Source organism: Schistocerca gregaria, chromosome 6, assembly GCF_023897955.1.
Source record: "Schistocerca gregaria isolate iqSchGreg1 chromosome 6, iqSchGreg1.2, whole genome shotgun sequence".
Lineage (NCBI taxonomy): Eukaryota > Metazoa > Arthropoda > Insecta > Orthoptera > Acrididae > Schistocerca > Schistocerca gregaria.
In genome coordinates, this window is record NC_064925.1 from 151,856,180 (window position 1) to 151,869,318 (window position 13,139).

At 43.4% G+C, this 13,139-nt stretch overlaps 1 protein-coding gene across 1 annotated transcript in view; it reads right to left on the bottom strand.

The window, feature by feature from the left end:
- LOC126278778 (protein O-mannosyl-transferase TMTC2) overlaps positions 1-13,139 on the bottom strand; it is a 990,803-nt gene that overhangs the window by 159,248 nt on the left and 818,416 nt on the right. The window contains exon 8 of the mRNA XM_049979055.1: positions 8,241-8,485. Coding sequence (XP_049835012.1) covers positions 8,241-8,485 — 245 coding nt within the window. The remainder of the gene's footprint in view (positions 1-8,240; positions 8,486-13,139) is intronic.

Genomic DNA, 13,139 nt, shown 5'->3' on the forward strand with positions numbered 1-13,139 from the left:
GCTGACCATTAAGCTGCGTGTATTTTGATCTCCTTGGCGTTGCCTATTTATCCCGACAGGAACTTTTTAAATTCCTTTCATTATGGGGTACGTTTATCGGTGCGCCGTTTTATCGTTGTTGGCAGTAACTGGGGCAGAAAGCAATCTATAACGGGCAGTAGCTTTATAGGGCACAGGCGACGTGCTCCGCTTCAAGAGTCGCTTTGAGGAGAAGGGTCGCATGTACAGCTTTGTGGTTGCTGTGCCGACAGGAGCCTTAAAAATACGTTGCACCACGTAAACTGTGAACGCTGGCCCTTTTAATACTTATTTATTTACTTGCGATTCGCTCAATGTGGCCACCGGAGAAAGCAAACACATTTATAGGAAAAGTAAAAAAAATCAAATTGAAATTTTAGTAATGAAACGTCCATACGAGACGCTGAAATGAAACTGCACTACTGGCCATTAAAATTACTACACCTCGAAGATGACGTGGTACAGACTGGAAATTTAACCGACAGGAAGTAGATGCTGTGATATGCAAATGATTAGCTTTTCAGAGCATTCACACAAGGTTGGCGCCGGTGGAGACACATACAACGAGCTGACATCAGGAATGTTTCCAACCGATTTCTCATACAAAAATAGAAGTTGACCGGCGTTGCCTGGTGAAATGTTGTTGTGATACCTCGTGTAACGAGGAGAAACGCGTACCATCACGTTTCTGACTTTGATAAAGAACGGATTGTAGCTTATCGCGATTGCGGTTTATCGTGTCGCGAACTTTGCTGCTAGCGTTGGTCAACATCCAATGACTGTTAGCAGAATGTGGAATCGGTGGGTTCAGGAGGGTAATACGGAACGCCGTTCTGGGTCCCAACGACCTCGTATAACTAGCAGTCAAGATGACAGGCATCTTATCCGCATGGGCCGGCCGGTGTGGCCGAGCGGTTCAAGGCGCTACTGTCTGCAACAGCGCGACCGCTACGGTGACAGGTTCGAATCCTGCCTCGGGCATGGATGTGTGTGATGTCCTTAGGTTAGTTAGGTTTAAGTAGTTCTAAGTTCTACGGGACTGATGATCAAAGCAGTTAAGTCCCATAGTGCTCAGAACCATTTTTTTCCGCATGGTTGTAACGGATCATGCAGTCACGTCTCTATCCCTGAGACAACAGATGGGCACGTTTGCAAGACAACAACCATCTGCACGAACAGTTCGATGACGTTTGCAGCAGCATGGAATATCAGCTCGGAGTCCAAGGCTGCGGTTACCCTTGACGCTGCATGACAGACGGGAGACCCTGCGATGGATTACTCAACGACGAACCTTGGTGCACGCATGGAAAAAGGTCATTTTTTCGGATGAATTCAGGTTTTGTTTACAGCATCATGATGGTCGCATTCATGTTTGGCGACATCGCGGTGAACGCACATTGGAAGAGTGTATTCGTCATCGCCATACTGGCGTATCACCCGGCGTGATGGTATGGTGTGCCGTCGGTTACACGTCTCGGTTCGCATTGACGGCACTTTGAACAGTGGACGTTACACTTCAGAGGTGTTAAGACCCGTGGTTCGACCCTTCATTCGATCCCTGCAAAACCCTATATTTCAGCAGGATAATGCACTACCGCATTTTGCAAGTCCTGTACGGGCATTTCTGGATAAAGTAAATGTTCGAATGCTGTCCTGCCCAGCACATTCTCCAGATCTCTCACCAATTTAAAACGTCTGGTAAATGGTGGCCGAGAAACTGGCTCGTCACAATACGCCAGTCACTACTATTGATGAACTGTGGTATCGTTGCATGGGCAGCTGTACGTGTACATGCCATCCAAGCTCTGTTTCACTCAATGCCCAGGCGTATCAAGGCCGTTATTACGGCCATAGGTGATTGGTCTCGGTAGTGATTTCTCAGGATCTATGCACCCAATCTGCGTGAACATGTAATCACATGTCAGTACTAGTATAATATATTTGTCTAATGAATACCTTTTTATCATCTGCATTTCTTCTTGGCGTAGCAATTTTAATGGCCAGTAGTGTAGAACGTAACAATAAAAATACAGCACGGATACAGCAAGCAGAAGTGGTTACAAAATATCACATTTCAAAGTACATTCATGACAACCATAAAAAATGCAATAAAATACAATTTCAAAAATAGGTAAAATGGATAGAGTTACTAAATTGATGTATGTAGGAGGAATATGGATAGAAATGGGTGGGAAAGATTCGCAACGAATTAAAGAATCAATAGAACAAAAAAGTGTATCTTTCAACTAAAAACATGCAAATCAGGAAGTACCTGTCTAGAAATAGAGAAATAAAGCTCAGTGCTAGAGAAGTAATGCTTGAATGTTAATAATCAGACGAGTATCTATGGCCATACTTACAAACTGGATAAACTAGAGATACATCAAGGAAGAATCATTAGAGAAATAATGAATGCAACGTAAAATACGAGAGCTTGAAAATGAAGACAAATAAAAAGCTTTAGAAAAATATACTTAAAACAGGAGACGTAAACCAGACGTTACCCTTCCTTGGACAATCCAAACCAGTGAAAGAGGACACGCTAACACAACAATTATTATGGAATTTTTAGGAAAAGAAGTGTACAATCATGTGGGAGGCAGGAGCAACAAATCATCAGCAGTAATATAACAGTTTGAAACAAAAGATAAAATATCTTTGATAGCGAAGACGCTGAGCGTAGAAGGCTATCAAGGTAAGAGAGATAACAAGAATTGGCCTCGAGCTGTGAGGATTCCATACAAACTTAATCAAATCGATCCCGGAGACCGAGAATCTCGACAATTTTTGCTTGTTATCGACAGTGCTAATCGCAAGATGTCAGTTCTGGGTGTTCCAAGACTTTCGAGAATGTTTTAATTCAAAGACCCGAAGTGGGATGACACATGACGAAGCATTTTTTAGTGATATTATAACAGGTTTACAATCTTCAGAATCTTTCCTTTAATTGTGCTGTTAAACCTGACGTCCTGCCAAATTTCATTATTATTAATCAGCAAGAAATACTCTGTACGTTTAATAAGTGAGTTTGCGAATATCACAATGTATGACATAAATGGCAGTATCTTTTGATTGTACTGACTTAGAAGCTTGTCATTTTTCCACCACAAAGAGAACACAGAGCTCAATATATTAGATAATTTTCGACTTGATATGTCTACCCGTTCCTGAGATTAAGGGTTTTTAGCAATCGGATGGATAGGCCAGAGACAGACAGACTGGCAATATAGTGGTGCAGTTTCCGTTTTTACCGACTGAGGTACGGAGCTCTAAAAAAGTATGAACAACATGTACTTAAAAAGAAAAACATGGGTCGAAAAGAAAGGATATCTAAAAAAAGGTAAGAAACGATAGTGAAATCAGAAGTACACCGATAACAGTCAATACACTATCTCCAACTTCGTACAAATACGCATTACCAAAAACACACTATAGCTTCACAATGAGGATGAAGAGCCCCGGACGCAATCACATATAATTATATGATTCTTGAGTTTCTCCCGGCGTATTTGAATTTCTCACTGCCTAGGAACAAAGTGTGGGGAATATTCAGAAATCCTTGTTCAATTCTATGGAGCATCTGCTGTCGGCTGAAGTAGAGTTAGTCGCTGGGCACGGAGAGTGAGGTCATCAGAAGGCGGTTTGGCGGAGCTCCACGGTTTGCAGCGATTGGGGAGACCATACACGGCTGTCACACCTGACGTGTTGCAGCCCCCTCGGACTTCCACTTGTTTCGGCCACTAAAGGACGCCATTCGTGTAAGACATTTTGAGGATGATGATGAGGTGATTGATACAGTGAAGCACTGGGTCCGTCACCAGGACAAGGATTGGCACCGACAGAGCACACACGCCCTTGTTTCACGCTGGACGCAAGCCATAAAATGCAGACTACGCTGGAAAATAGGGTGTACAAATACAATACCGTTCTTTCGTACATGTGATTCCCATCCAATACTTTCAGGCCACACCTGACGTGTTGCAGCCCCCTCGGACTTCCACTTGTTTCGGCCACTAAAGGACGCCATTCGTGTAAGACATTTTGAGGATGATGATGAGGTGATTGATACAGTGAAGCACTGGGTCCGTCACCAGGACAAGGATTGGCACCGACAGAGCACACATGCCTTTGTTTCACGCTGGACGCAAGCCATAAAATGAAGACTACGCTGGAAAATAGGGTGTACAAATACAATACCGTTCTTTCGTACATGTGATTCCCATCCAATACTCTCAGGCCAGCCCCCCCCCCCCCCTCCCCCTCGTTACTTGCTATGATGCACTACTTGGGAGCATTCAAAACAGTTCATAGTGAATATAAATTTTTATTTGCATAAATACTGTAGACACAAAGCGGATTTCAGGATATAAATACTATCTTAAGACGGATAATTACCTGCGAGAAAATCGCACCAGTCGTGTAAAACGTGTTGTGGTCGTCGTTTGTTGTTGTTGTTGTTTTTGTTTTTGTTCTGGTATTTCCGCCATCTATATTCCTGTGTATAGCTATTCCATAATTTTTGTCACCTCTGTGTAAATATGTTATTATTACTTTTCTGTTTTAGATCTCACAGTGATCTGCTATTTGACGTTTCCGATAACGAATATCTGCCAAATATTTCAGCATGCTCCACAAAACTACCAGTACAGCACTGGCTCTAAGCTTTCTTGCCAATACAGGACGACTCAAAAGCCCTTGTTCGAAGATTAAAGGGAAAATTGAAATGTGATGATGGGAACATAGGTTTGACGTGGGGCTGCAAACTTTTGGAGTGAATGTCATTCATGGCCGCCATCTTGAAACACGCAAAACAATGTTCAAATTTGTGTGAAATCTTATGGGACTTAACTGCAAAGGTCATCAGTTCCTAAGCTTACACACTACTTAACCTAAATTATCCTAAGGAGAAACACACACACCCATGCCCGAGGGAGGACTCAAACCTCCGCCGGGACCAGCTGCACAGTCCATGAATGCAGCGCCTTAGACCGCTCGTTGAAATCCGCCATATTGGATTCGAGTAATTTTTTTAAATGTGAAGTGGGGTGTATGACACATCTGATAACACTCGATTGAGCTCTGGAATTGAGTGGTGTAATTTGTGTTTGTCTATCTTGAACAGTTTAGTAGTTATTAATGTTCAAAGTTACCTTGATACCGACTCATGTCTCTCTTTGTTCCAGGTGCTCTAAAATGCGTCTGACACGAGAACATAAGATCGAAATCATCCTTATGTCAGGGAAACGTAGCTACCGAACAGTAGCAGCTGACTATAACAGTCGGCACACAGACAGAGAACCGGTATCGCACAGCACAGTGGCTCACGTGATCACCAAATTCCAGGAGACGGGCTTTGTTCACGATAGGGCTCGTAGAGGGCGATCAAGGACTGCCACCAATGAGGAAACTGCAACTGTGGTTGTTGCGTCGTTAGTGAAAAGTCCTAAACTAAGTACCCGTCGTGTGGCCCTAGCATGTGGAATAAGACGAACCTCCGTTGTCTGGATATTGCACACAAATAAGTGGCATCTTACAAGCTGCAGATGCAAAATCGACTTAACGAGGATGACTCTGATCGCCGGTTGGAGTTCTGCCTGTGGGCTACTGAACAGCACGAACTGGATCCTTCGTTTGTCAAGGGTATACTGTTCAGTGACGAGGCGTATTTCACTTTGAACGGGGAGGTTAATAGACATAATTGTCGATACTGGAGTGACGCAAATCCGAACTGGGTTACCCCAATTCGAGAGTATAGTTCAGCGAAGGTGATTGTGTGGTGTGGCATATGGGACACACGCATCATTGGGCGATTTTTCATTTACAACACATTAACTGCACCACAGTATCCAAGGCTGCTGCAGGACCTTGTGCTCCCTTCCACAATGAACACTGACGGTAGTTTCTCATCTTATATTCAGCACGACGGAGCCCCTCCACACTATGGCATTGGTATCCCTGAATGGTTGGAGGAACAACTGCCATTGAAGTGGTTCAAATGACTCTGAGCACTATGGGACTTAACATCTGAGGTCATCAGTCCCCTAGAACTTAGAACTACTTAAACCTAACTAACCTAAGGACATCACACACATCCATGCCTGAGGCAGAATTCGAACCGGCGACTGTAGTGGTCGCGCGGCCCAGGGAAGTGGATTGGTTGCCGTGGTACTGTGGAGTGGCCGCCCAGATCCCCTGACTTAACGGACCTCGATTTTTATCTATGGGGATATCTTAAGCAGATAGTGTATGCTGCGAGCATGCGTGATTTGAGACAGCTGGAGGAACGCATACAACTCGCCAGTGGCCAAATTGCAGGAGACACTCTCCTCCCTGTGCAGTCAGAGTCGGTACGGCGACTATTGTTGTGCATTGCACGGGATGGACAACACGTAGAACATGCGTTGTAGCAGTCGGTATGAAAGTAATTTCCCAACTTTGAACATTTATGACCTCTAAACTGTACAAGAGAGACAAAAACGAATTACAGCACTAAATTCCAGAGCTCATAGACCCCTTTCCCATTTAACAAAATGGCGGATTTCAAGATGGCGGCCATGAATGACATTCACTCCAAAACTTGCGGCCCCACATCAAACCTATGTTCCCACCATTAGATTTAAATTTTTCCTTTAATATTCCAACTTATGAAGGTGTCAAAGGACTTTGTACTCGCCCTGTATTTCTCGCACATGCTTCAAACAGCTGATACGCTTCCCATTACTGCGATCACAAGCAACAATAGAAACGACATTCAGTACCGAGCAGTAGCCTTCTTGCAAATGCCGCCCTAATTCGTCGGACGTTTCAGTGACTTGAACAGCTCAAGCGAGACGCGACGTTAGGTACACTACTGGCCATTAAAACTGCTATACCAAGAACAAATGCAGATGATAAACGGTCATTCATTGGACAAATATACTATACTAGAATTGACGTGTGATTACATTTTCATGCTATTTGGCTGCATAGATCCTGAAAAATCAGTATCTCGAACAACTAATTCTGGCCGTAATAACGGCCTTGCTACGCCTGGACATTGTCAAAAAGAGCTTGGATGGAATGTACAGGTACAGCTGCCCAAGCAGCTTCAACACAATACCACATCATCAAGAGTAGTGACTGGCGTATTATGACGAGCCAGTTACTCGGCCATCATTGACCAGAAGATCACAAATCGTGAGAGATCTGCAGAATGTGCTGGCCAGGGAAGCAGTCGAACATTTTCTGTATCCAGAAAAGCCCGTACAGGACCTGCAAAATGCGATCGTGCATTATCTTGCTGAAATGATGGATTTTGCAGAGATCGAATGAAGGGTAGACCCACGGGTCGTTACACATCTGAAATGTAACTTCCACTGTTCAAAGTGCAGCCAGTGCGAAGAAGAGGTGACCGAGACGTGAAACTCGGGTGATACACCAGTATGGCGATGACGAATACACGCTTCCAATGTGCGTTCACTGCGATGTCGCCAAACACGGATGCGACTATCATGATGTTATAAACAAAACCTGGATTCATCCGAAAAAATAACGTTTTGCCATTCGTGCACCAAGGTTCGTCGTTTAGTACACCACCGCAGGCGCTCCTGACTGTGATGCAGCGACAAGGGTAACCGCAGCCATGGTCTCCGAGCTGATATTCCAGGCCTTTGCAAACGTCATCGAAATGTTCGAGCAGATAGTTGTTGTCTTGCAAACGTCCCCATCTGTTGACTCAGGGAGCGAGACGTGGCTGCACGATCCGTTACAGCCTTGAGGATAAGATGTCTGTCATCTCGATTGCTAGTGATACGAGGCCGTTGGGATCCAGCACGACCTTCCGTATTACCCTCCTGAACCAACCGATTCCATATTCTGCTAACAGTCATTGGATCTCAACCAATTCTAGTAGCAATGTCGCGATACGATAAACGGCAATGAAAGTCGGAAACGTGATGGTACGCATTTCTCATTCTTACACGAGACATCACAACAACGTTTCGCCAGGCAACGCCGGCCAGCTGCTGTTTGTTTATGAGAAATCGGTTGGAAACGTTTTTCATGTCAGCACGTTGTGAGTGTCGCCACCGGGGCCAACCTTGTCTGAATGCTATGAAAAGCTAATCATTTACATATCACAGCATCTTCTTCCTGTCGGTTACATTTCGCGTCTGTAGCACGTCATTATCGTGGTGTAGCAATTGAAATTGCCAGTAGTGTAGACCAGCGCCACTCTACTCTACCTGGGGGGCGAAGTGCGGCGGCCTGTGTCGGACGGCGGCCTGGAAGGCGGCGACGGCCTCCGTGAGGCGGCCCTGGTCGGCGCGGAGGCGGCCCAGTTGCAGCATGGCCTGGATGCGCGCCGCTTCGTGGGCCCGCGGGTCTCGAACCCGCGACCCGTCCGCCTCCCAGCAGCGGCGGTACTGCTCCTCCGCCTCCGCGCAGCGGCCCTGCCGCTCCAGCAACTGCGCCAGATGCAGGTGAGCCACTGCCGACAACACGAGAAATTACCGTGAGATACCGTCTGAGGACACTACTTCAATATCTGCGCACAGCACATTTTATTAACACATATTAGACATACAGTTTTGGAGAAACGTTGTGGTCTCGTAATTTGATACTATATACATATCGTGTTCAAAAATTCAGTCACAACACTCACAGATGTAACGACCGTGAAAAAATTTTAATTTCGGGAGTGCTACCGCAGAAATTGTGTCTCTTCTTCTTGTTGTAGTATTTCGCCCATATAGCTTTCCGTTATCCTTACAAGGTAACCTCCCCATCGAACCCACCTCAGATATAGTGGACAGTCCTTGAAAAACTGAACACAGATCTATCGAGAAAACAGGAAGAAGTTGTGTGGAACTATGAAAAAAATAAGCAAAATATACAAACTGTGCACGATAGACGTGAGCAACTGCGGAACGACAGGTCCTTAGTTCAAGTCTTACGTCGAGCGAAAAGTACACTTTCTTTTTTTTCGCAAAGTTATGATCTGTCCGTTCGTTCATTGACGTGTCTGTTCACTGTAATAAGTTTAGTGTCTATGTTTTGCGACCGCGCCGCAAAACCGTGCGATAAGTAGAAGAAAGGACGTGCCTCTCCAATGGGAACCGAAAACATTTGATCGCAAGGTCATACGTCAACCGATTCCTCCACAGGAAGACACGTCTGATATATTCTATACGACACTGGTGACGGCATGTGTGTCATATGACAGGAGTATGTTATCGACCCACCTAACTTGTACACTTGGCGAATGGGTAAAAAGATGCTTCTTCCTTGCCCGGTTTTGGTTTTCTTGTGAATGTGATAATCCCTCCCAAAAAGTGATGAAAACATAAGAGTTTGTCATATAAACTGCAACAAAGAATGCAACAGTTTCACAGTCGCACAGTTCTCCCTGTGCTCTGTCAAAACATATGTTTTCTACCTTTTCAAATTTTTCCGTGTATAGACCGTGAAATCCTGCATATTTCCAAGCAAAGCTGAACATGTCCTGGAATTTTGGAGAGCGAAGTTGATTATGTGTGAGTGCCTGAATTTTGATAATTGACAGACGATCATGTAAACAGTACTGATCTGTGTACCTGCGCAGCTTCGCAAAATCATAGAATCTTTTCACAAAGTATTTCACTTGCCGAAACCCAAACACATCTAACGGTTGCACAAGAGGCGTACAACCTGGAGGAATGGTAATCACGTCTACTCCCACACTAAAATTGTCTGAAAATAAAAAAGAAACTCTTCATTCGAGGGAAGACTCGAACCGAGGACCTCTCGTTCCGTAGCTGCTCACGCTAACGACGGACCCCAGCGCTCGTAAACCTGCTTTGCGTTGATGTTGCCTATCTTGCACATGGACTACTCAGTTTGTATATTTTGCTTATTTTTTTTCATAGTTCCACACAAGTTGTTCCTGTTTTCTCGATTCATCTGTGTACAGTTTTTCAAGGCCTATCCACACTGTGCCAACTTATAAGTCAATCTGATGGGGCTGTGATGGGGGTGGGGGGGGAGGGGCGTTCCCTTGTTAGAATGAGCTGGCAAAGTTAAGCTACAGTATTTTTACGGTTGTGTTAAAACTGATAACATTCATTTTAAAACAGTTCGTGCAAACGTGATGTTTTGACGTTAAGCGCGATATCGACAATTGCAGGAAGTGTAACCGAGTATCGTTACCGTTCCATGTGGGCCCCTATCGGATGGGTACCATCTCATACATGTCGTCAGTGACATAAGCATACCAATTGGAACTGTCATAGGCTTTCGGGATATTTTGAGAGATTAATGTCACTTGTGAAATATTTATGACAAGGAAGAATGTGGATACCCATTGCTCATAGTTTCATTCCCCGCAGCCGGCCGCGGTGACGGAGCGGTTCTAGGCGCTTCAGTTCGGAACCGCGCGAATGCTATGGTTGCAGGCTCGAATCCTGCTTCGGGCATGGATGTGTGTGATGTCCTTAGGTTAGTTAGGTTTAAGTAGTTCTAAGTCCTAGGGGACTGATGACCTAAGATGTTAAGTCACATAGTGCTCAGAGCCATTTGAACCATATGATTCATTGCCAGCAGTTTAACCTGTCATCTTAGTTTCATGCTTAACCATACACTAAGGAATCGTCACGTATTCGGAAATAAAGAGTCAAATATTTCTGTCAAGAAAGAACATGAACTTTATTGCGGTTCGTTCAGTCGCAGCAATTAATGTTGTTCTCTTAGATTCCTGCCTAACCTCACACTAGAATATCTCCACATACTCGGAAATACAGAACCATAGATTTGTGTGTAGAAAAGATATGAATTTTATTGCTGCTCGTTCAGTCGCAGCAATTAAAAGTTATCCTCTTAGCTTCTTGCCTAACTGTCCATTCGGAAATCGCCACATACTGGGAAATAAATAGCCAAATACTTTGTATATCTGCTAATATATATATAAGGCTCACCGACCATTTGACCAACTTCTTCTGTGCGGATGCACAAAGAGTGCCAGAACTCTTAGTGGAATTGGCGGTATAGCCGCGAGTAATGAGTATGATGGACAGGGGCACTATGAATATAGTGCGGGACAGTAAGTTGCGAATGTGGGTCTCACGAGAGGCGTGCCAGAGATATGTCCCTGCAGTCGCACTGTCGTCTATGTCCTCAGTGGCTCAGATAGATCCCGCACGGTAGCTCAACGTATTCGGACAGAGGATTAGCAACCCTCTCTAATAAAAAAAAGACTGAGTGAATGGATAAACAAAGAACCTGAACGGATTTTATCGTACGTCCGCCCCGAACAGATTCAACGAACAAAATGAGATCAACTAAAAAAAAATGGATAGAGCGTCTGTCAAGTAAGTAGGAGATATCGGGTTCGAGTCCCGGTCGGGGCACACATTCTTAACTGTCCCCGTTGACTTATATCAACCCCTGTATGCAGCTAAGGGTATTCATTTCATAGTAAGCCAAATACTTATTTCATCTTTTGTCCCCTAATCAGACGGATACGTTAAATAACATCGTATCTTACAGTGCATAGTAATATTAAATTCAAAAGACTCTGTAAACCACGGTCACGTTTTTTTTTTGTTTTTTTTTTTTACAACAAAACTATGTTTATTGCCAATTCCATAAACACTGTACCTCATAGAATGAGGAGTGATGTTCAGTCTTTAACACTAGCACACGGAAGTACTTAGTCATGTGACTTTTGTAGCATGCCTTGTTTATCAAAGAATCTCATCAAGGCTTATATCGTTGATGCGTTGTTCACTGAGATTTAATTACAAGAAACATTTTCAGTGCACTGTGGTCTCGAAACGACATACTGCGTTTTATAATACGCAACAGCTAAATATGGCAAATTGAATATGCCACCTACCCCATCGATTGCCGATACTGCGTGTGACGTCGAAATGACGTCACGTTTTCAGGATGTCTTGTGACATGAGTATTATACTGTTAAACCTATGCAGTTAGGCTAAAAGAAGAAGGGAGATGCCACTATATAATGGACGGTTTATTTTGTTTAGAAGCCAGTGTAGTCGTGGCCTGTCACAATATTAAACAGGCGAAAACATTCCCAGGCTACAGTTTACAATCGCTTCTTGTCCATTTTAAATACAATAAATTACAATGCTTGCATGAATAAAATCGGGTCAATAAGGCAATTTCGAACAGTTTTGTGTTCTTAAATATGTATTTGCTCTAGTACTACGACACACTTAGCCTCATTAATGAACCTTGTTTCTTGTTGATACATCTCGAACACCCAAGAAGAGAAGGAAGTGATATGAAAAGTATGCTTTCGTTATCGATTTAATTCCACTTCTATCGTATTTGTATGACAGAAAATGAAACTACAACTCCGAAACTATACTTATTTGCTTACTGGTATTCTTGTTCGTCACATTCTCATTTTTCAACTTGTAATCACGTTTTTAATGTTCACATATGCAAAACACTTACCTAAGGCGTACTCTGCTAGCCGGTAAACGTGTGCAGTGAGGAAAGACGGAAGGCATACTATCGTATCTTTTGCATGTCAACATAGTGAACTCTTACTGAACTTCCAAAGGAACGGAATTGTTTGGAGGTGTACCTTCATGCAGAATAGAGTTCTTGTTTTATTAGACTGTCAGTGCATTAGTTTCACTGCAGTTTACACATTTTCTCACTCTGAGATCTTACCTATGATACTCCATTCAGTGTATGACCAATAACAGCAATTTACAGATTTTTTAACAATTCACAGAATTAAAAATTGATACATATTTTTAATCATCTTCCTGCATTGTGCAATAATATAAATATTAAGGGAGTGGTCTCAAACGCTTAGACCTCGTAAAATGGATAGTTTGCTTTAACGTACATGTAAGTCATTTCTTTAGAAATGAAAGCCTAATTCCTGCAACATAGATGCCTACCTTTCCAACAATAACCTGTTTGCTTCTTTTGCAGGAAATTTTTTTGCCAATAATTATCACTTTCTCGAGGAAAACCAAATATACCACAATTGGAATGTACATCTACATAGATCATCTATCTCATTTTACTCTGTAATTTCATTTTGAAGTTTTCAAAGTGTAGAAGTCTATACCAGGACTTGTGATATATTAGTATTTACTTAGTTTGAAGTTCCACATATCATTTGC